Source organism: Xenopus tropicalis, chromosome 7 (assembly GCF_000004195.4).
Source record: "Xenopus tropicalis strain Nigerian chromosome 7, UCB_Xtro_10.0, whole genome shotgun sequence".
Classification (NCBI taxonomy): domain Eukaryota; kingdom Metazoa; phylum Chordata; class Amphibia; order Anura; family Pipidae; genus Xenopus; species Xenopus tropicalis.
In genome coordinates this window covers 124,522,604-124,546,497 of record NC_030683.2, presented here as the reverse complement: position 1 = coordinate 124,546,497, position 23,894 = coordinate 124,522,604, and the positions used below count along the sequence as shown (strand labels likewise).

General features: G+C 46.2%; 2 protein-coding genes across 4 annotated transcripts in view; one reads left to right on the top strand and one right to left on the bottom strand.

Moving 5' to 3' along the window:
- The window catches only part of kcnj9 (potassium inwardly rectifying channel subfamily J member 9), a 72,722-nt gene extending 60,000 nt beyond the window's left edge, over positions 1-12,722 (top strand). The window contains 4 exon segments of one of the 2 annotated variants that reach the window (NM_001103084.1): positions 7,712-8,668; positions 10,180-11,530; positions 11,869-12,658; positions 12,693-12,722. In NM_001103084.1, the coding sequence (NP_001096554.1) occupies positions 7,768-8,668; positions 10,180-10,502 (1,224 nt within the window). In that variant the 5' untranslated portion in view covers positions 7,712-7,767 and the 3' untranslated portion in view covers positions 10,503-11,530; positions 11,869-12,658; positions 12,693-12,722. 2 annotated transcript variants of the gene reach the window in all.
- Positions 12,723-16,219: 3,497 nt separating this feature from the next.
- Positions 16,220-23,658, bottom strand: cox6b1 (cytochrome c oxidase subunit VIb polypeptide 1 (ubiquitous)). 2 transcript variants are annotated; one of them, XM_031905006.1, is made up of 5 exons: positions 23,585-23,658; positions 22,419-22,553; positions 19,052-19,162; positions 17,604-17,704; positions 16,220-16,420 (listed from the first exon to the last, which is right to left on the bottom strand). In XM_031905006.1, the coding sequence occupies exons 3-5, from the start codon at positions 19,155-19,157 to the stop codon at positions 16,367-16,369; spliced, it is 261 nt and encodes an 86-aa protein (XP_031760866.1). In that variant the 5' UTR covers positions 19,158-19,162; positions 22,419-22,553; positions 23,585-23,658; the 3' UTR covers positions 16,220-16,366.
- Between the last annotated feature and the right edge of the window lie 236 nt (positions 23,659-23,894).

The following is a 23,894-nucleotide window of genomic DNA, read 5'->3' as shown; positions in this document are numbered from 1 at the left end:
TAAGCAGCAGTCCTGCCCTGCTTTATGGCTGAGATTCTAGCTATCTGTATAACAGAGCATTCTGTCACAGTGGCACAGATCCTATCTGATCCCCCCCATTGTAAGCAGCAGTCCTGCCCTGCTTTATGGCTGAGATTCTAGCTATCTGTATAACAGAGCATTCTGTCACAGTGGCACAGATCCTATCTGATCCCCCCCATTGTAAGCAGCAGTCCTGCCCTGCTTTATGGCTGAGATTCTAGCTATCTGTATAACAGAGCATTCTGTCACAGTGGCACAGATCCTATCTGATCCCCCATTGTAAGCAGCAGTCCTGCCCTGCTTTATGGCTGAGATTCTAACTATCTGTATAACAGAGCATTCTGTCACAGTGGCACAGATCCTATCTGATCCCCCCCATTGTAAGCAGCAGTCCTGCCCTGCTTTATGGCTGAGATTCTAGCTATCTGTATAACAGAGCATTCTGTCACAGTGGCACAGATCCTATCTGATTCCCCCATTGTAAGCAGCAGTCCTGCCCTGCTTTATGGCTGAGATTCTAGCTATCTGTATAACAGAGCATTCTGTCACAGTGGCACAGATCCTATCTGATCCCCCCATTGTAAGCAGCAGTCCTGCCCTGCTTTATGGCTGAGATTCTAGCTATCTGTATAACAGAGCATTCTGTAAAAGGGGCACAGATCCTATCCCCCCCCCCCCCCCCCCCCATTGTAAGCAGCAGTCCTGCCCTGCTTTATGGCTGAGATTCTAGCTATCTGTATAACAGAGCATTCTGTCACAGTGGCACAGAACCTATCTGATCCCCCATTGTAAGCAGCAGTCCTGCCCTGCTTTATGGCTGAGATTCTAGCTATCTGTATAACAGAGCATTCTGTAACAGGGGCCCAGCATTGGAAATGACAAGCTGTTGGGGGCCGGGGGAATGAGTACATTTGGATTTTATTCCCCACACAGAATTACAGGTGATTTATAGGAAAGCTGAGGCCGCACGTGCGACGCAGAGGGAGAGATGGATGAAGGTTTCCTGCCCAAGTGGAAATGAGAGTGAGAAGTAAATGAACTATGGAGAGAATATATCAACATCCCATCTCCTCCTCATAGCAACATCTCATTCCCGTTCTGCCCCAGCGGGGGGAATTATTAAAGAGACAGTTTCATCAAATATAAAAAGTTATTATCTGTGGCTGAAATCAATGTGTGATATTGAGCAATGCAGCACAGGGGAACGTGGGATTTGCTATCATTTTGGATTTAGGGCCACAAGTCACAGATATAGTTCATGTCATCTATCGGCATTGCAGGGGGGTTATTTGTTTGTTTTGGGGCTAATTAAAGACATTTACTGCACCAATATCTCCATAATATCCCAGGGCCAATTCTGTATATAATGTCCAGGACACATAACAAGGTAAATACTGTGCCAATTTCATACACCCTTAGAGTTATTCTATAAATACAGAGTTATTCTATAGATAATACCCCAGAACATATGGCATGATAAATACAGTGCCAATTCCCATACCTGCCAACATTTGAAAAATGAAAAGAGGGACAAAAAGATTTGGCGCACGCAACGCGGCGAAATTTTTTGACCATGCCCACTTTTGTGGCCACGCCCCAATTACCACACCCCCATTTACAAAAAATACTCCTTTTATATAGTAGAAATGGCGGGATCAGACACAAATGTGCTATACCCTCATACTGTACTACCTAAGGAAAACAATATGGCAACTCCTACGTATAAAATACAAATATAGAGAGAAGTGAGTTAAAACTATGTACCAGTTTTGCCCCCCAATACACAGTATCCCCATACATAGTGCCCCCACAGACAGTACCCCCATACACAGTGCCCCCATAAACAGTACCCCCTTACACAGTGCCCCCCTAGACAGTACCCCCCATAGAAAGTGTCCCAAAGACAGTACCCCCCATAGAAAGTGTCCCAAAGACAGTACCACCCATATAAAGTGCCCCATAGACAGTACCCCCCATAGACAGGGCCCCAAAGACAGTACCCCCCATAGACAGGGCCCCCATACATAGGGCCCCCCCATAGAAAGTGCCCCCCCATAGACAGTACCCCCCATAGATAGTGCCCCCATAGACAGGGCCCCAAATTGACACCATAGACAGTAGCCTCCATACCCCAGAACATATAGTAGTATAAATATAGTGTTCATTTCTTGTATAATAGCCCCAGAACAAACAGCAGATATATATATGCCAATTCCATGTATAATGCCCCAAAACACATAACAGATAAATACAGTGCTCTTTCCCCTAAAGTATATGGTTGCTTATCTAGAAGGGAAAGCCAAAAGGTCTGCTGAAGTCTTTGCAGCAATGCTGTTTTCTGAGGATTCTAGCAGGAAGCTCTCACTCTGATGTTTGATTTGCTTAAAGCTCCACCTAGTGGCAGAATGGGCTAATAACCATTGGTGAGTCTAACTATAAGGACAGGGGCACACGTAACACCATATATTTCCCACTTGTGATTTTTTTTTTTGGTGGGAAGGGATTTCGGGGAGTCATTGTAATATAGAGAGAGAATTAATTGACTACAGTGTCTTAATTTAATTAGCTCCATTAGCATATGGGTCTAACATTAAAGGGGTGAGGTGGCCAATTATATGAAGTTACATTGTTATTAAGTGCATGTACGTTAATACATACAATATGTGCTTATACATTATACATTACGGATCCTTGGCCAGTGGAGTATGGATAATACTGAGTGGGGCCCTACATAAGCCAATGGAATGGATTGGGGGGCAGAGGGGGGCACTCCCTTCCACCCACGGCCAATGGGTTGAACCAGAGATATACAAACCTTCCCTCTGTTTAAGCACTTTACATTCAAAAAGAAAATAAATCATTAATCAGTGATAAAATCCCTGCGCCGATGCCTCCATGTTGAATAATTCATGTGTAGAGAGCAGAGAGGGACCGGGGGGGGGGGGGGGGGCAGGTTGTACAGAGGCATCAGAACCCTGCCGTCCCACTGAGTATATATATACATACGTACATAAGGGGCGAGGGAAACCGACGCGGCCAATAACATACATAGCGATTTGTACATTTTATCTACATTTGTAAAAACAAAAGCTGCGGATATTTTTAAAGGGCAACTAACACGATTTATATTGGTGGATTTTCAGTGGTACCGATGGGTTTTTGAGTGGAATATGGGATTTGTATCCCCTTTAGAAGATCTGTGAAGTTTGTGTTTATGCCATTACAGCTTGCAGTGCTTTAAAGGAACAGTAACACCAAAATAAAAATGTACCAATGTAATTTGAATACAATGGGGTGTTTGCTACAGAAACCCTACTATAGTTTATATAAATACCCCGCTGTGTAGCCCCGGGGGCAGCCATTCCTGCACTGGTACAGCTGGGGTGTTTGCTACAGAAACCCTACTATAGTTTATATAAATACCCCGCTGTGTAGCCCCGGGGGCAGCCATTCCTGTACTGGTACAGCTGGGGTGTTTGCTACAGAAGCCCTACTATAGTTTATATAAATACCCCGCTGTGTAGCCCCGGGGGCAGCCATTCCTGCACTGGTACAGCTGGGGTGTTTGCTACAGAAACCCTACTATAGTTTATATAAATACCCCGCTGTGTAGCCCCGGGGGCAGCCATTCCTGCACTGGTACAGCTGGGGTGTTTGCTACAGAAACCCTACTATAGTTTATATAAATACCCCGCTGTGTAGCCCCGGGGGTAGCCATTCCTGCACTGGTACAGCTGGGGTGTTTGCTACAGAAACCCTACTATAGTTTATATAAATACCCCGCTGTGTAGCCCCGGGGGCAGCCATTCCTGCACTGGTACAGCTGGGGTGTTTGCTACAGAAACCCTACTATAGTTTATATAAATACCCCGCTGTGTAGCCCCGGGGGCAGCCATTCCTGCACTGGTACAGCTGGGGTGTTTGCTACAGAAACCCTACTATAGTTTATATAAATACCCCGCTGTGTAGCCCCGGGGCAGCCGTTCCTGCACTGGTACAGCTGGGGTGTTTGCTACAGAAACCCTACTATAGTTTATATAAATACCCCGCTGTGTAGCCCCGGGGGCAGCCGTTCCTGCACTGGTACAGCTGGGGTGTTTGCTACAGAAACCCTACTATAGTTTATATAAATACCCCGCTGTGTAGCCCCGGGGGCAGCCATTCCTGCACTGGTACAGCTGGGGTGTTTGCTACAGAAACCCTACTATAGTTTATATAAATACCCCGCTGTGTAGCCCCGGGGGCAGCCATTCCTGCACTGGTACAGCTGGGGTGTTTGCTACAGAAACCCTACTATAGTTTATATAAATACCCCGCTGTGTAGCCCCGGGGGCAGCCATTCCTGCACTGGTACAGCTGGGGTGTTTGCTACAGAAACCCTACTATAGTTTATATAAATACCCTGCTGTGTAGCCCCGGGGGCAGCCATTCCTGCACTGCTACAGCTGGGGTGTTTGCTACAGAAACCCTACTATAGTTTATATAAATACCCCGCTGTGTAGCCCCGGGGGCAGCCATTCCTGCACTGGTACAGCTGGGGTGTTTGCTACAGAAACCCTACTATAGTTTATATAAATACCCCGCTGTGTAGCCCCGGGGGCAGCCATTCCTGCACTGGTACAGCTGGGGTGTTTGCTACAGAAACCCTACTATAGTTTATATAAATACCCTGCTGTGTAGCCCCGGGGGCAGCCATTCCTGCACTGCTACAGCTGGGGTGTTTGCTACAGAAACCCTACTATAGTTTATATAAATACCCCGCTGTGTAGCCCCGGGGGCAGCCATTCCTGCACTGGTACAGCTGGGGTGTTTGCTACAGAAACCCTACTATAGTTTATATAAATACCCCGCTGTGTAGCCCCGGGGGCAGCCATTCCTGCACTGGTACAGCTGGGGGTGTTTGCTACAGAAACCCTACTATAGTTTATATAAATACCCTGCTGTGTAGCCCCGGGGGCAGCCATTCCTGCACTGGTACAGCTGGGGTGTTTGCTACAGAAACCCTACTATAGTTTATATAAATATCCCGCTGTGTAGCCCCGGGGGCAGCCATTCCTGCACTGGTACAGCTGGGGTGTTTGCTACAGAAACCCTACTATAGTTTATATAAATACCCCGCTGTGTAGCCCCGGGGGCAACCATAAAAGCTGGATAAAAGGAGAAATGGCACAGGCACATAGCAGATAACAGATAAAATACCATTGTAGTCTACAGAGCTTATCTGTTATCTGCTATGTAACCTGTGCCATTTCTCCTTTTATCCAGCTTTTATGGTTGCCCCAGTCAGTAGTGAGTCGGCCCATCAAGCCATATGATACCCCTGTAACTGACAGAAAGTTCCCTGTCTCGGTGCTCGTGCTGTCAGGGAGGCGGCGTTTGATCCTAATGGATTGTGTCTCGGCTACGGGGTTCCCCCTCGCACTCGGGAGAGGCTGTCGGCTGCATTCATTTGTAACAGCTCTGCTCCTGGGTCCTGGGTGGGGGATTCCTATACGTTGGGAATGGAGGCGCCGCTGCTCACTCGCTGCCACTAATTGGAACTGACTGCTCGAAAAAACATCTGGTAGCGCCAGCTGATACAGGAGCGGCACGGCTGGACCAATAGCAACTCTCATTAAGTGATGAAATAGGAGACGCTTCAAGTGATTTGTCAGACAGAAGTGATTGTATCTGTAATGTACCCAATACCAAGCTATTCAGGTCAGAGAGCTCTGAGTATCACTCATGTATTATAAGGGATAATGTACCCCCTACTGTAAATGATAAGGATATTAGCAGTCACTGAGGGGTTCTGTGCCCATATAAAGGCACAAGGCTGCAGGCTGAGTTATACAGGGAACTCTGAGTATCACTCATGTATTATAAGGGATAATGTACCCCCTACTGTAAATGATAAGGATATTAGCAGTCACTGAGGGGTTCTGTGCCCATATAAAGGCACAAGGCTGCAGGCTGAGTTATACAGGGAACTCTGAGTATCACTCATGTATTATAAGGGATAATGTACCCCCTACTGTAAATGATAAGGATATTAGCAGTCACTGAGGGGTTCTGTGCCCATATAAAGGCACAAGGCTGCAGGCTGAGTTATACAGGGAACTCTGAGTATCACTCATGTATTATAAGGGATAATGTACCCCCTACTGTAAACGATAAGGATATTAGCAGTCACTGAGGGGTTCTGTGACCATATAAAGGCACAAGGCTGCAGGCTGAGTTATACAGGGAACTCTGAGTATCACTCATGTATTATAAGGGATAATGTACCCCCTACTGTAAACGATAAGGATATTAGCAGTCACTGAGGGGTTCTGTGCCCCCCATATAAAGGCACAAGGCTGCAGGCTGAGTTATACAGGGAACTCTGAGTATCACTCATGTATTATAAGGGATAATGTACCCCCTACTGTAAACGATAAGGATATTAGCAGTCACTGAGGGGTTCTGTGCCCCCCATATAAAGGCACAAGGCTGCAGGCTGAGTTATACAGGGAACTCTGAGTATCACTCATGTATTATAAGGGATAATGTACCCCCTACTGTAAATGATAAGGATATTAGCAGTCACTGAGGGGTTCTGTGCCCATATAAAGGCACAAGGCTGCAGGCTGAGTTATACAGGGAACCCTGAGTATCACTCATGTATTATAAGGGATAATGTACCCCCTACTGTAAATGATAAGGATATTAGCAGTCACTGAGGTATAGGTTTGCCCCTGTACTAAGCATAAGTCAACAATGGCCCTTTAATTCCCAGTAGGCTCTGCACTCTGCTGACACTCGTTACCCTGCAGGATAATATATTACAGACAATGAACATGTACAAACACGTCAGGATCTAATGGGTTTAAAGAATCCTGGCACACACGGCCGCCCGCTCCCCGCAGCCAACTATTCGCAACGGTGATTGTTTAATGCGGGTGCCTATATCCAGCCAGACAGCTCGTGCCTAATTCTCCCATAATGCACCAATCAATCAGCAACACAAAGAAGGCACCAATTACAGAGGTATTAATAAACTTCAGCTCGAGTTCCAGTTCCAAGGGAATGGGGCAAACAATATCGGCTGTGAGCTGGGCTAATAACCGGCCTGATCTTTGTTCAGGAAAAGCTCACCTTACAGCGGGTTTTATATGGCTTTTAGTTTTCTCAATAGTAAGAAATCCAAGTCCGGCTTGGGACTCCTCCAGTTACATGGGAGTAGGAGAAACAATAGGTTAGCTGAAAGCAGTTCTAATGTGTAGCGCTGGCTCCTTCTGAAAGCTCAGACTCAGGCACACTTTACTGCTGCGCTGCAAGTTGGAGTGATATCCCCCCCCCCACCCCCAGCAGCCAATCAGCAGAACAATGGGAAGGGAGCAAGATAGCAGCTCCCAGTAGGTATCAGAATAGCACTCAATAGTAAGAAATCCAAGTCCGGCTTGGGACTCCTCCAGTTACATGGGAGTAGGAGAAACAATAGGTTAGCTGAAAGCAGTTCTAATGTGTAGCGCTGGCTCCTTCTGAAAGCTCAGACTCAGGCACACTTTACTGCTGCGCTGCAAGTTGGAATGAAATCATGATCTAGGACTTTGAGTCTCAGTCTAAGCCAGGCTATGCTTTAGGAATACAATGTATGTATGTCTCTTGAGATTCATATAAACTAGATCTTGACCAGTTACCACAGTCTAAGGTTCTTCTCTATTTGCAGGTCAGGACTAAGCAGGCACCATGCACTCCGAAGTCAACATGAATTCCTGCAAATTTATGAATCAGGACGTTGAGAACAGAATTAACAAGATTCCCAAACATGTCCAGGGCGGCCCGGTGGTGGTTACCAATCGGACTGTGGTTATGGCAGAACCACCGAAAAGGAGAAGACAAAGATACGTGGAAAAAGACGGTAAATGCAACGTCCACCACGGCAACGTGCGCGAAACGTACAGGTACTTCACGGACATATTTACCACCTTGGTGGACCTCAAGTGGAGGTTTAACTTGCTGGTATTTACAATGGTCTACACCATTACTTGGATTTTCTTTGGGTTTATTTGGTGGCTTATCGCCTACATCCGGGGAGATCTGGACCACATTGAGGATTCCAGCTGGACGCCCTGTGTGGACAAGTTGAACGGATTTGTATCTGCTTTTCTGTTCTCCATTGAGACGGAGACAACGATTGGCTATGGCTACAGAGTCATTACAGACAAGTGTCCGGAGGGCATTGTCCTCTTGTTGGTCCAGGCCATCCTGGGCTCCATCGTCAATGCTTTCATGGTAGGCTGCATGTTTGTCAAGATCTCCCAGCCAAAGAAACGGGCCGAAACCCTTATGTTCTCCAACCAGGCAGTGATTTCCGTGAGAGATGGGAAGCTGTGCCTGATGTTCAGGGTGGGAGACCTGAGGAACTCACATATAGTAGAAGCTTCTATCCGAGCCAAACTGATCAAGTCCAAGCAGACAAAAGAGGGAGAGTTTATCCCACTTAATCAGACGGACATCAACGTGGGTTTCGATACCGGCGATGACCGGCTGTTCCTGGTTTCTCCGCTCATTATCTGCCATGAGTTCAATGAGCAGAGTCCCTTCTGGGAAATCTCTAAGGATCAGCTGGAGAAAGAAGAGTTTGAGATCGTGGTGATTCTGGAAGGGATGGTGGAAGCGACAGGTAAGTGTATGACCAAGGAGATAACATAAAATGGGGGGGGACCAAGTAAAATATTTCACTTTCTTGGGGGAGCATATTTCCTTGTACACCTGACTGGCATTACTTCCTCTCTGGAGAGGGAATCTAGGAATACACTCAGGATAGAGAGGTTATTTGGGGCTATGGCTGCCCCCTCCCCTGGCTTGCCCCATAATGGGCTAGGAAAAGTTACTTTAGGTATTATTATTTATACATAGGCACCCAAAGGCCATCTTCTTACAGCTGCCACCCTAAGCATGGATGCATAGTTTTCAGGTTTTTCCCAACTCTTTGGGGTAATAGTCGACTATCCTGCCTTCAGCCTGCCTCCTCCCAATCCCACAATCCCCTGCTGCACACGTGATGCCAATAAGTAAAGGAACATCCCAGTGCAATGCATTGTGGGTTATGTAGTTCCTGCATGCTGTCTGTAAGCTGTGGGGAAGTTGTTACAATTTGTAACATCAATGTTTTAGTCCCTCCTCCCCTGCCAGGATTTCAAATGATGCAGAAAGAGAAGAGCTGTTTTGCAGCTGGATTTCAGCATATAAAAATGGTATTTATTCCTACTTTATGAAGGATAGGGATAGGTGTGTTAGTATTTAATATATTTATATAGACATTTCAGGGTGTCTCTTCAGCCCGTTTATAGACAATCCCCTCAGTGGGTTAATCTAGGAATACGTTTGCAGTATAATGTAGCCATTAGTATTTTAAAGGGACAGTACACACCTCTTTTCAACATCAGCTGAATAGGTTTTGCGCTTGTTTAGCCGGCACTAAACAAGAATATGAAGCCAGTCTCACTTTAGAATTTCCTGTCCCACAGAACAGTCCTACGTGCCCTAAAGAGAGCTGATAAAATTAATTACCAGTCCACCGAGAAGCCCCTGATAAGGAGAGGCTCAAAAGCTGCTGCTTAGAGAAAGGTCCAAAGGTCGACAGGGAGCTCTAAACAAATTGCCCTGTTTATAAAGGAGGGAGGGGAAGTTTAGGGAACAGAGTTCAACTTTCAAATACTTCATAATGGTAAAAAAAAGGGAAAATAAAGATTTTTTTTTTCATTAAAAGAATAGTCAAAATGTTTTGTGTATTTAGGTGTATACTGTCTCTTTAAAAGAATTTAATTTGGTCTTTTGCTGTTTTTATTGTTGTTGTTTGCGACCTGTTATTTCTGCCACTCTTCAGTTTAGAATTGCACCTAGTTGCTAGGGTGTCAGTGACCCTAGCAATCAGGCTGTTAAATTGGTCCTTGTGTTTTTGGGGGTTTTTTTGTTTCCAGCAAAATGTAATAATAACAATTAATATCTATCCTGCCCTGTGGTTTCCAGGGTCAGTGACCCCAGCAAAATAAAAGAGAGAGAGATGATAAAGTACCAGAGTTTGTGTTCAAACAGGTGGTTGGTAACTGCTACCTGCTGATTGGTTGCTATGGGTTACTAGACCCATGTGTGCTTTTAGTGTTCTCATTTTCCTCATCTTCCTCATTGCAGGAATGACCTGTCAAGCTCGGAGTTCTTATGTGGAAAATGAAGTCCTGTGGGGCCACCGGTTCATGCCCGTCCTGACCCTGGAGGAGGGGTTCTATGAGGTCGACTACGACACTTTTCACAACACGTACGAGACGCCGACCCCGAGCTGCAGCGCCAAGGAACTGGCGGAGCAAAACGCCAAAGGAGAGAACGTCCTGATTTCCACCGGTGGCAAGAACAAGCCCCACCTGGAAAATCAGGGGCCCGAGATCACAGAACAGAAGGTGGAGCCCCTAGTGGCCAACGGAGATATCAGCAAGACCAAGCTGGAAGTTCCAGAGTGAATAAAATGAATGACTGGATCTTTTAAACAGCAAATCAAAAACTGTGCCTGTTATCTTTTTTTTAATGGGACACTGCTCTTACACAGAGAGGCCATTGGTTAAACTCTGCCATGTTGTCCTATGTCGTGCCATAGGTGGAAGCCATTCTGTATGTCCCAGGTCCATCGCATATGGCTTTTATGTATTTACATTGATGGAACATGTGATTCTCTGGGGCTTTAAAGGTCTAAACCCCCCCCCTCTTAACTATAAAGAGTTGCCATGAAGCTTCAGGTAGCAACGGTCTCCTAGGAACCCCTCATTCACTCATGTGTTTCCTTTATTATTACGGTGCCCCCCTAATTAATTTATTATATTAAAGCAACCCTGACAGCATGGAAAAATGCATGCCGCCATTACACCTACCCGTAATAGCCCCCGGGCACCATTCCTTATTTCTTATATTAAAGGGGAACTCCACCCAAATATATTGTTTTTTTTGCACAGTGAAAGAAGACCTTGTTCTTAGGAATGACAGAAATATAATGGGGTACATTATTTTTGTATAATGCTAACTGGCGACATCACTAAGTGGCGTTTATAAGGAACGGCTCGCGGTGTTGTGCGCGGTTAGAAGATCCTTGTGGTCATGTGACTCACTGAAACTTGTATCTGATGAGAAATAATGTACCCTATTAGATAATTTAGATATTAGAGGTCATGATTGAGTTCCCTGGCACCTATGGCTCAGCCCATTGCCTTTTTAAGTCTGTTAGTTCCTCGGCTGGTTAACCCTTTGTTTTCGTTTATTTTAAAGGGCAACTTGTACCCTCAGCCACAAAGCCAAAATGCAACTGATTTCCCTTAAACTAGCAGTAGAATACAGGTATGGGATCTGTTATCCGGAAACCCGCTATCAAGAAAGCTCCGAATTATTAAAACTGATTTTCTTTTTCTCTGTAATAATAAAACAGTACCTGTACTTGATCCCAACTAAGATATAATTACCCCTTATTGGGGCAGAACAGCCCTATTGGGTTTATTTAATGGTTAAATGATTCCCTTTTCTCTGTAATAATAAAACAGTACCTGTACTTGATCCCAACTAAGATATAATTACCCCTTATTGGGGGCAGAACAGCCCTATTGGGTTTATTTAATGGTTAAATGATTCCCTTTTCTCTGTAATAATAAAACAGTACCTGTACTTGATCCCAACTAAGATATAATTACCCCTTATTGGGGGCAGAACAGCCCTATTGGGTTTATTTCATGGTTAAATGATTCCCTTTTCTCTGTAATAATAAAACAGTACCTGTACTTGATCCCAACTAAGATATAATTACCCCTTATTGGGGCAGAACAGCCCTATTGGGTTTATTTAATGGTTAAATGATTCCCTTTTCTCTGTAATAATAAAACAGTACCTGTACTTGATCCCAACTAAGATATAATTACCCCTTATTGGGGCAGAACAGCCCTATTGGGTTTATTTAATGGTTAAATGATTCCCTTTTCTCTGTAATAATAAAACAGTACCTGTACTTGATCCCAACTAAGATATAATTACCCCTTATTGGGGGCAGAACAGCCCTATTGGGTTTATTTAATGGTTAAATGATTCCCTTTTCTCTGTAATAATAAAACAGTACCTGTACTTGATCCCAACTAAGATATAATCCTTCTTGGATGAAAAACAATCCTATTGGGTTTAATTAAGATTTTATTGATTTTTTTAGTAGACTTAAGGTATGGAGATCCAAATTACAGAAAGATCCCTTATCTGGAATACCCTTGGTCCTGAGCATTCTGGATAACGGGTCCTATACCTGTATAAGCACATCATCTGTTTGCACTCAGAACATCCCGTCTCCGTATATTTGTGTTTATACATAGGGGGTGGGAGCTGCCATATTGTTTTCTTTACACCAAGGTCTCCTAACCTTGTGTTCAGGGGAACCAGATTATGTCTCAGAGACAGCTCCGTGACCCGAGAGTTCGTTTAGAATCAATGACTGCTTTTAATGACGGCCCTTCGCTATAGGCAGACATCTCTCTAAATAAAAGGGAACCGTTGCATTGTGGGAGATGATGGGAGCTGCAGTCGGACCCACAGCGGGGGCATTCGATACACTGTGAATGGGGAATCCAATTCGTGCCCATGTTTGTGTCATTTCATGTGCAGGTCCTGTATGTGCAGTGCCGGAGAAGAAGCAAAAATAAACCTTTCCTATATTAAAATAAAACATTGTTGTTGGCATTATTTCCTGGTGTTACTGGCCCTTTAACTCTCATTCAGCCTGCAGGGCGGCTCATCAACCAGCTCAGGCGGCAGCAACTACTGTATATACTCGAGTATAAGCCTAGTTTTTCAGCACCCAAAAGGTTCTGAAAAAGTCGCCCTCGGCTTATACTCGAGTCGGGTGCCATGGGTCCCTCCAGACTAGCACCCTCTGTCCTTTGTGTGCAAATCACACCCCAACCAGACCCTCCAGTGCCCTGGCCCACTCCCAAATTCATCTTCCATCCTCACCTGTCCCATTCTGCACTAGACATTGCACTTAATATTCTATATTAAGGATTTTAACTCTTTGTGTTTTAGCTTGGTTGCTGATTGAGCTAAGGGGGTAGTACTCTTAAGGTATCATTGTTGATACCATATAGTTTCCCCCCCCTAGGCTTATACTCGAGTCAATACGTTTTTCCAGCTTTCTTAGGTAAAATTAGGTACCTCGGCTTATATTCGGATCGGCTTATACTAGAGTATATACGGTAAATGGATAGTTAATTAGCCACATAGGAAGTAGGATGTAGAAAGTACAAAAACCAGTGCTCTGCTCAGGGAGGAGATGGGAAAGGGCATCTGGGGCTTCTGGTCTCTTTCCTGAGCAGAGCAACATCAGAACCCTTCTCTGTTTCCCTTCTGAAGGGACATCTCTTTGTCTGTACAGTTACAGAAACTGACCGGCAGGTGGCGATGTTGTTACAAAATGTCACCCAACCCTAACCCGCCCCTCCCAATTTGCACCCTACCCTATCTACCCCTCTTAATCTGCACTCAACCCACATTTCTTCTGATTGTGCCTTTAGCTCCTCCTCCTAATCCTGTCAGTCTGCCATTGGGTGACTCTCGGCTGTACCTGTGCCTTATACTAATGATTGAGGCTTTAGCTCCTCCTCCTAATCCTGTCAGTCTGCCGTCAGGTGACACTCGGCTGTACCTGTGCCTCGTACTAATGATTGTGCCTTTAGCTCCTCCTCCTAATCCTGTCAGTCTGCCATCAGGTGACTCTCAGCTGTACCTGTGCCTTGTACTAATGATTAAGGCTTTAGCTCCTCCTCCTAATCGTCAGTCTGCCATCAGGTGACTCTCAGCTGTATCTGTGCCTTGTACTAATGATTGAGGCTTTAGCTCCTCCTCCTAATCCTGTCAGTCAGCCATCAGGTGACTCAGCTGTACCTGTGCCTTGTACTAATGATTAGGAGCTCCTCCTCCTAATCCTGTCAGCCTGCCGTCAGGTGACACTCGGCTGTACCTGTGCCTTGTACTAATGATTGTGCCTTTAGCTCCTCCTCCTAATCCTGTCAGTCAGCCATCAGGTGACTCTCAGCTGTACCTGTGCCTTGTACTAATGATTGTGGCTTTAGCTCCTCCTCCTAATCGTCAGTCTGCCATCAGGTGACTCTCAGCTGTACCTGTACACTTGCCCCAAATTAACTGTGGCCCATTACACATTCAGGAATGCAGAGCCACACCTCCATCTTTGGTCACGTGACTTCAATTCCCACAACGGAGCTCAACTAGGAACATTAGCTGTTTGCACGAACACAAGCAGCACAGCTAAAAGTGGCAGCCAACACTGTGAGCATCTCTGTAGTTCTGGGCCTGCTTTGGGGCACAGGTAAGTCTGCACAAGTGTCAGTGAGGCTTTACTTTCCCTTTAAAGATTTATATAATTAATATATTCACTCAAAATGCTAATATTGCCTCATTCATTAAGCAAAACGAATCAAATTAACACAAATATGACATAAAACATGTTACGTTAACAATAAGCTATATTTATATATAAAGTGATATAAATAAATAAGGCTTTGTGCACCTATTGCTGTGCTATAATGAGACAGAGTGGGGCTGTACCTTGCCAATAGGCTGCCAATATGCCCCCTATACAGCTACTGAAAGGGGGGTAACTAGAAAAAGCATTTTTAAATGGTGGGGTAAAATGTTCTATAAAACAATCTTTAGGTTTAAAAGCAAGAATTTAGAGAGGTGGTTTAGTCAGAATTCATTTGACAGATTTCCATTAGTGATTCCCCTATAGAATCTTCAGCTGTACACCATTCTGTGAGCCAAGGGTGACATCTTGTGGTCAAATTACAAAACTGCAAGCAGGGCCTTAAAGTTAAACTGTCACCCAGACATAAAAAGCTGTATAATAAAATAACTTTTCAATTTAAACAAGAAACCCAAATTCATTTCTCTATTAACACATCCAAACCCATTTAAAAATCCCAGCTGTCAATCAATATTGCCTGCCCCACCTCTATGCCATAGGCAGACAAGTACTTTGAATTTCAATTCAGCTCTCACTTTCCCCCTCCCTCCTAACCATCTAATTGTGTAACCAATGCATGGGCATCTTCCCCCCCATACTGGCACATACACAATATTTTGGGGTGATACAAAACTTGCCTTAATAACCAGATCCACAAAATGGCGCCTGCCTGCTTGCTGTGACTGTGTAATTCCAGGACTGAAGGAAACAAGATTTGTTACATATATAGTGTAAGCGAAAGGTTATTTTGCTTAACAAACACAATGGAAAAGAATTTTGAATTATTTCTTAGGGTTGTTAGCTATTTGGTCTCTTGCACCCTGGCAGCCCCCAGCAACAGACAGCAGGGACACCCCTGCCAGAGGTTTCTGAACTGTAACTCACACACATGTTGTAACATCATAGGATATCAACACAAATGCACAAGTGACCCCACATAAAGGAACAAGGGGGTGAGAAACACTTAAATACCCCACTCACTGGCTGTAGGACACTAAGAATGGCTGTTGGATTTAAAGGCCAGGGAGGGTGCTTAACAGTGTTGGGTGATGCCGAGTAGGACAGAGGGGAGTCAGAGGGGCCTGGCTCCAGCTGTAAGCACAGTGGTGGGGGGTTTAGGGGAGCAGGCACAAATATTTGCCAAACTAATCAAAAGTAATTCACAATTATTGCCAGTTGTGGAAGGAAATACTTGGGTAGATTTACACATTTTTTTTTTATATGCTTTGTAGGGGACACAGAGCCACCATCACAGAAATAATGGGGCCCTTATACAACTAAGTAATAATTAGCTCCCTGATCACCTGAGCTGTGGCCCTACCAACAAGTAGAATGGGGATCAAGTAAAAAAAACAAGGTTGGGCTGGAAGTCTGATGGAGAAAGCTGGGTTTGGGCGAACCCTAAACATTCCTAATGTAGAAGCGCCTGGGGGGGGGGGAGGCACTTTGTATTGTTGAATTCACTGCATTTTCTGGCCTACAGATGCCTGATAATACACCCAACTGTTCATCCAGCACCCAAAGAAGCCATTTCTGGTGCTCCACACCAACGACATACAATATTTCATGGAAACAAAGCGCCCTTCCCGAGACATCAGGCCCTAAAATACACACTATTAACCCCGTGTTGGCTTGGTGGTGTCGCTTACACACAAGCACCAAGAGAACAGATAAGAGACATAAGTGTCAGAAGGTTTTATTAACATATAAAGGAATTCTACCACTTGCTCTTCACTCAGTGACAGATACAAACAGTAATCATTGGACTGATACACGTTCAAGCATTGGCGATACTCCTGTACCGAGCGGCGGAAGCCGGTCTATAGCTTAGATTTTGCCTGGGAACGTGCCGCACTCTCTCTGCTCGTCCCATTTTTCCACCTAGAAAAAAAACACAATAGAAATGAACACAGTTATTACGGCAGCCCCACCTCTGGTGTCGGCCAATGTAGCGACGGAGGAAATAGAGCGTAGCAGCAGGCACACTTCACTTTCTGGCAGCATGAAGGAACAGAGCCTATAACGATTATGGCTCCAATTACACACCATCTGTCCATTCAGCCCACAGTGAATACATGCTGGCATGGAAACCAATGCAGTCTGCAGCAAACATCTCAACTGCATGGAGCAAATGCATTTCATATTATATTCTGGCTGTACAAACAACTATTTTTGCAGTTTTAAATAATGCATGGTAGTTATTGAATTGTGCTTTAAGCACAAGTAAAGCACAAAAAAAGGATGCTTTTCTAAGCACTTTTGCACTAGTATTTAAGTTTTTATTAGCTGCCAATATAATCACTTTTGTAAAAAAACAGCTCCACCTGCTGGTCACTTTTGGTAACTGTACAGTCAGAGAGATGTATGTATGTCTTTATTTATAAAGTGCTACTTATGTACCCAGCGCTGTACAGTAGAAGAGAATACTACAGGCGGTTATTACAATAGATAAATACAAAGTATAACAATAAATACAAGGTACCGTTGCAATAAGTTAAGAATCAAAGAGACAAGAGGATGGAGGTCCCTGCCCCATAGAGCTTACAATCCAGATGGAAAACAGAAGTTTTGTTGCTCAGCTCAGGATAGAGATCAGAAGCCTCAGATGCCCTTTCCTGTCTCTTCCCTGACCAGAGCAACATCAGAACCCTTCTCTGTTTCCCTTCTGAAGGGTTGTAGATTGTAAGTTCTTTTGGGCAGGGCTCTCTTCACCTCCTATATCGGTTATTGATTGCTTTATATGTTACTCTGTATGTCCAATGTATGAAACCCACTAATTGTACAGAGCTGTGGAATATGTTGGTGCTTTATAAATAATGCGCCCAAAGACAGCTTGACGCCAGGGCCGGAAACTAGGGGTAGGCAGGAGAGGCAGCTGCCTATGGCGTAATGATTGGGGGGCGCCAGGTAGGAGCTGGCGGTAGACGACCAGGTTGCCTATGGCGCCCGGTCAGATTGGCCCGCCCCTGCTTTACACCCCATGTGGCCAGTAATCTAAAAAAATAAATCTTAAAAGGGTGCAGGCAGGAAACATCAAGTAATGAATGAATACAAAGTGGCATACCCATTTCAGGGGGCACATTGCCCTATAAACACGCTTGTACCAGTCGCAGACAAATGAATCTTGTCCTTTGGCGGTCTTAGCCTTCACGCAGCGATGATAATCTGAAAAACAAAGGGTGACAGGCCCACATTAACATGAGTGATCCAAACAGCAGGATCTCAAGGGAAAACCGTGCTTCTTTAATATTCCTTCATCTGGAAATGAAACGGCACAGGGAGATTCATTTGTCAAACCTGCCCGTTAAAGCAGCTATGCAGCATGGGATTGTCAGGCCACTACACTGCTATGGGGAAACGGAGGAGACTTTATTGGCACAGGGTAGGGGTGGTTTTACTGCAGGACAACGGGCGATTGTACTGGGCTTTGCGAGAAGTAAAATCAATGTGAATATGATGTAATGAGGCTTTAATAATATGTTATGTAATAGGTCTATTATATACTAACAGACCTAGCCTTTCCCCCCTTGCCTTGTTTAAATGCTTATGTAGAATTTTTAGTTACAGACTGCTCCATAGCAGCACGGGGAAAAGGCACATGTAGCTTAAATCTATGTTTCTATTTCTTCAGACAGTTTGGGGGGGGTAATGTTGCAATCATAAATTTAAATTAAAGGTGCTGATAAGAAGCTTAAGTGCCGAAGGTCCTTCCGGGTCAGGGCACACAAGGAGTCAAGCACCCGTTGCCTTTTCGCCGTGCTGCTATGGAGCAGTCTGTAACTAAAATTCTACAAGAAGCATTTAAAGAAAGGCAAGGGGGGAAAGGTTAGGTCTGTTATTATATAATAGTAATGTTATATAATATTATTACAGCAGTCTAACTAAAATTCAACATGAAGCGTTTAAAGAAAAGCAAGGGGGAAAGGCTAGGTCTATTATTAGAGATGTTTTGTGGCGAATAAGGTATTACATTTTTTATGTGTTACTGTTTCTTTAAGGTACGATTGTAGCTGGTCATATCGGTCCAATTTGGCAGCGTATCTGCCCGTGTATGGGCACCAGCGATGGAACTGCCCGTCCGACATCTGGCCTGAAACTGCCCAGATCTTGATCGGGTGGGTTTGATTTTTTCCCGTCTGATCGGAGATGAAGCCCCCAAACCGCCGGCACCTATGCCAGCCTTTTTAATTCAATCGTTTGGCCCTAGGGTCAATCAATCAAATTAGCCCAATATCGCCTACCCATAGGTGGGCAAATCAGGAGAAGATCCGCTTGCTTACCAACCTCACCAAATGAGTGGATCTTACAGTGTATGCCCACCATTAGTCTGAAAAAAATACAGTGACATAGATGTATCTTTTGAGCTTCAATCTCCTTTAACCCACAATGGAGCGTTTCAGATGCGACGCATTTGTACGTAATTTGTGTGTTAGAATCTCCGCACTGAAGCTCAGTCACAAAGAGCGAAGCATGAACGCCGCAATGTAGAAGGGGAGGAGCTACACGCCTTACCAAGGTAATTGGTGTAGCAGTGTTTGGTCTGATTCTGATTGGGGAATCGAGCATCGAAAGGAGCGGTTCTGAAGTTTTCAATCTTAGTGCGGATTTCATCTTCCATTTTGCCTGCAAAAAGAGAACAGAGCAGGAGTCAGAACATGGTAATAAGCCTTTTCATAGTCAGATAATAACTGGGATAACCAGCGAATCAGGCTTCAGAACCAAAGTCTCATTTCATTATCTGTCAGTATAGCAATCTGCAGCCAACTTCAAGGGGAACTCCGCCCAAAAACAAATGTTTTGCATAATGAAAGGAGTAGGGAGAGATGGTGCCTATAGTAGCAGTGGGAGGATAATAGCCTCTGGGAAGGGACTGGGGCTGTGGGATAGCAGGTATAGTAGGGAGAGATGGTGCCTATAGTAGCAGTGGGGGGATAATAGCCTCTGGGAAGGGACTGGGGCTGTGGGATAGCAGGTATAGTAGGGAGAGATGGTGCCTATAGTAGCAGTGGGGGTATAATAGCCTCTGGGAAGGGACTGGGGCTGTGGGATAGCAGGTATAGTAGGGAGAGATGGTGCCTATAGTAGCAGTGGGGGGATAATAGCCTCTGGGAAGGGACTGGGGCTGTGGGATAGCAGGTATAGTAGGGAGAGATGGTGCCTATAGTAGCAGTGGGGGTATAATAGCCTCTGGGAAGGGACTGGGGCTGTGGGATAGCAGGTATAGTAGGGAGAGATGGTGCCTATAGTAGCAGTGGGGGTATAATAGCCTCTGGGAAGGGACTGGGGCTGTGGGATAGCAGGCATAGTAGGGAGAGATGGTGCCTATAGTAGCAGTGGGGGATAATAGCCTCTGGGAAGGGACTGGGGCTGTGGGATAGCAGGTATAGTAGGGAGAGATGGTGCCTATAGTAGCAGTGGGATAATAGCCTCTGGAAGGGACTGGGGCTGTGGGATAGCAGGTATAGTAGGGAGAGATGATGCCTATAGTAGCAGTGGGGGTATAATAGCCTCTGGGAAGGGACTGGGGCTGTGGGATAGCAGGTATAGTAGGGAGAGATGGTGCCTATAGTAGCAGTGGGATAATAGCCTCTGGGAAGGGGACTGGGGCTGTGGGATAGCAGGTATAGTAGGGAGAGATGATGCCTATAGTAGCAGTGGGGGGGATAATAGCCTCTGGGAAGGGACTGGGGCTGTGGGATAGCAGGTATAGTAGGGAGAGATGGTGCCTATAGTAGCAGGGGGGGGATAATAGCCTCTGGGAAGGGACTGGGGCTGTGGGATAGCAGGTATAGTAGGGAGAGATGGTACCTATAGTAGCAGTGGGATAATAGCCTCTGGGAAGGGACTGGGGCTGTGGGTTAGCAGGTATAGTAGGGAGAGATGGTACCTATAGTAGCAGTGGGATAATAGCCTCTGGGAAGGGACTGGGGCTGTGGGATAGCAGGTATAGTAGGGAGAGATGGTGCCTATAGTAGCAGTGGGATAATAGCCTCTGGGAAGGGGACTGGGGCTGTGGGATAGCAGGTATAGTAGGGAGAGATGGTGCCTATAGTAGCAGTGGGGGGATAATAGCCTCTGGGAAGGGGACTGGGGCTGTGGGATAGCAGGTATAGTAGGGAGAGATGGTGCCTATAGTAGCAGTGGGGGGATAATAGCCTCTGGGAAGGGGACTGGGGCTGTGGGATAGCAGGTATAGTAGGGAGAGATGGTGCCTATAGTAGCAGTGGGGGGATAATAGCCTCTGGGAAGGGACTGGGGCTGTGGGATAGCAGGTATAGTAGGGACAGATGGTGCCTATAGTAGCAGTGGGGGGATAATAGCCTCTGAGAAGGGCTTGGGGCTGTGGGATAGCAGGTATAGTAGGGACAGATGGTGCCTATAGTAGCAGTGGGGGGATAATAGCCTCTGAGAAGGGACTGGGGCTGTGGGATAGCAGGTATAGTAGGGAGAGATGATGCCTATAGTAGCAGTGGGGGGATAATAGCCTCTGGAAGGGACTGGGGCTGTGGGATAGCAGGTATAGTAGGGAGAGATGATGCCTATAGTAGCAGTGGGGGGATAATAGCCTCTGGAAGGGACTGGGGCTGTGGGATAGCAGGTATAGTAGGGAGAGATGGTGCCTATAGTAGCAGTGGGGGGATAATAGCCTCTGGAAAGGGACTGGGGCTGTGGGATAGCAGGTATAGTAGGGAGAGACGGTGCCTATAGTAGCAGTGGGGGGATAATAGCCTCTGAGAAGGGACTGGGGCTGTGGGATAGCAGGTATAGTAGGGAGAGATGATGCCTATAGTAGCAGTGGGGGGATAATAGCCTCTGAGAAGGGACTGGGGCTGTGGGATAGCAGGTATAGTAGGGAGAGATGGTGCCTATAGTAGCAGTGGGGGGATAATAGCCTCTGGGAAGGGACTGGGGCTGTGGGATAGCAGGTATAGTAGGGAGAGATGGTGCCTATAGTAGCAGTGGGGGGATAATAGCCTCTGGGAAGGGACTGTGGCTGTGGGACAGCAGGTATAGTAGGGAGAGATGGTGCCTATAGTAGCAGTGGGGGGATAATAACCTCTGGGAAGGGACTGGGGCTGTGGGATAGCAGGTATAGTAGGGAGAGATGGTGCCTATAGTAGCAGCGGGGGGATAATAGCCTCTGGGAAGGGACTGGGGCTGTGGGATAGCAGGTATAGTAGGGAGAGATGGTGCCTATAGTAGCAGTGGGGGGATAATAGCCTCTGGGAAGGGACTGGGGCTGTGGGATAGCAGGTATAGTAGGGAGAGATGGTGCCTATAGTAGCAATGGGGGGATAATAGCCTCTGGGAAGGGACTGGGGCTGTGGGATAGCAGGTATAGTAGGGAGAGATGGTGCCTATAGTAGCAGTGGGGGATAATAGCCTCTGGGAAGGGACTGGGGCTGTGGGATAGCAGGTATAGTAGGGAGAGATGGTGCCTATAGTAGCAGTGGGGGGATAATAGCCTCTGGGAAGGGACTGGGGCTGTGGGATAGCAGGTATAGTAGGGAGAGATGGTGCCTATAGTAGCAGTGGGGGGATAATAGCCTCTGGGAAGGGACTGGGGCTGTGGGATAGCAGGTATAGTAGGGAGAGATGGTGCCTATAGTAGCAGTGGGGGATAATAGCCTCTGGGAAGGGACTGGGGCTGTGGGATAGCAGGTATAGTAGGGAGAGATGGTGCCTATAGTAGCAGTGGGGGATAATAGCCTCTGGGAAGGGACTGGGGCTGTGGGATAGCAGGTATAGTAGGGAGAGATGGTGCCTATAGCCTATGGGAAGGATGTCTGGCAGTGGGATAAGAGCTATATTAGTATCAGACAAGTCTACAAGTTGCAGTTGAACAACAGCGGAAGGACCATAAGTAAAAAAGCCCTACTTGGTATAAATGATAGAGCCTTGAAGCCCAAATTCCCTCCCCAGTCTATTAAATCAGACGAAACTTCTCAGGGCGGCTCCGTTCTAATAAACTGCAGAATAAATTTCCTCCCAGTCGACAAAAGACGAGAAGCTTCTGTGGGAAAGGTGACAGTTTAACAAACCCTTATAAACCCAGACACGGGGATGAACTGCACACGTATGTTTCACGCCTGGTCATACAGGTCACCTAGTTACAAGGTGACAAACACCCACTGTCATTTCCCATAGTGGGATTATCAGTAAGGGCAATAAAGGGGAAGTCTGACTTACAACTAACTTTTCTAGAAGACAATTCCCATTTGAACTTTATTTAATTCCCCCTTTTGGTTCTATAGCCACAAGTAACGTGCACCTACCTACCTGTCACCTGAACCAACTGCCACCTTTATAGGCAATTCCACCCACACCACCATATAAACTTTGACCCTGCTACTTTTTTCAAAGGAATAACCAGTCAAACCCTCGGAAGAATTACCCAGAGGCCGAGGGTCCCATGTAAGAGGCACAGCTGCCGGGCATTACACATATTAAACTTGGGCATTAGTCAGTATTTTTTTTTTCCACCCCATTTCTGTTCTCTGGTTCTGACTCCTGAAACAATGTAGCAGACATCAGTTACAGGTCTCATCATCAGCAGAAGCTGGGAGTCAGAACCAGCAGTGCAGAGAGTATAAAAAGCCAGATACTGCTTTCCATTGCGAATGCATTAATATATCTTAGAGTTGCAGGGTGTGTTGCCCTTTAATTGGAATGCAAGAAGGCTGCAGTGTGGGTGTAGCACAGTGACAGCACGTAGGGCCAACCCTCACTACAGTACCCAGCAGCCCCTGTAATACCAATGGGCGATAACTAGGCCGAGGGCCCCTACCAGTAACCTAATTGGACAGCAAGGGAAGCCTAGCAGGAAGGTTGTGGGATATATATACCATATCGCCCCCCCCCCACCAAGGAATGGTTTCTCCCAGGATCACCGCGCCTTCCAAGCACCTCGTTTATCCGTTCAGACAAGCTGCGCCCCAGCCCAGCCCCCTCACACCGACACTTATCCCGTCCTATGTTACTCCCACCACTGCCCTTTCCCTCTCGGCCTCCCCAGCCCGGAGCCCGGGGCCGCCACACTCTCACCTCGAGTTCGTCTTCCTCAATGTCACTTCTACCCAGCTACGGAAATGCGGCTATGAGGCCGGATGTACGTCACAGGCATACACTAAGGGCACCAGCAGGAAGGGCAGTAAGTACCTGCGCGTCCAGCGTGATGAGGTCACGTATGGGCGGGGCTAAGGAGTCAAGCGCAGTAGCGAATGGGAAGCCAGACTGGCGGGGCTAACTAAGGGTTGGTTTGAGCTCAGGCTCTTATTGGTTGAACCGTCGGCTGTTGGCGCCATTGTGTGTGAGAGAAGCGGGCACGTAGCCTTGGGGCGGAAGCTGTTGACTA

What these genes read in the sequence shown, in the direction of transcription:
- cox6b1 (XM_031905006.1), bottom strand. Translation starts at nt 19,157, where the DNA reads ATGGAAGATGAAATCCGCACTAAGATTGAAAACTTCAGAACCGCTCCT. An exon ending in CTGCTACACCAATTACCTTG is followed by an intron (nt 17,705 to 19,051) that starts GTAAGGCGTGTA and finishes TTTGTTTTTCAG; the next exon opens with ATTATCATCGCTGCGTGAAG. An exon ending in CAATGTGCCCCCTGAAATGG is followed by an intron (nt 16,421 to 17,603) that starts GTATGCCACTTT and finishes TTTTTTTTCTAG; the next exon opens with GTGGAAAAATGGGACGAGCA.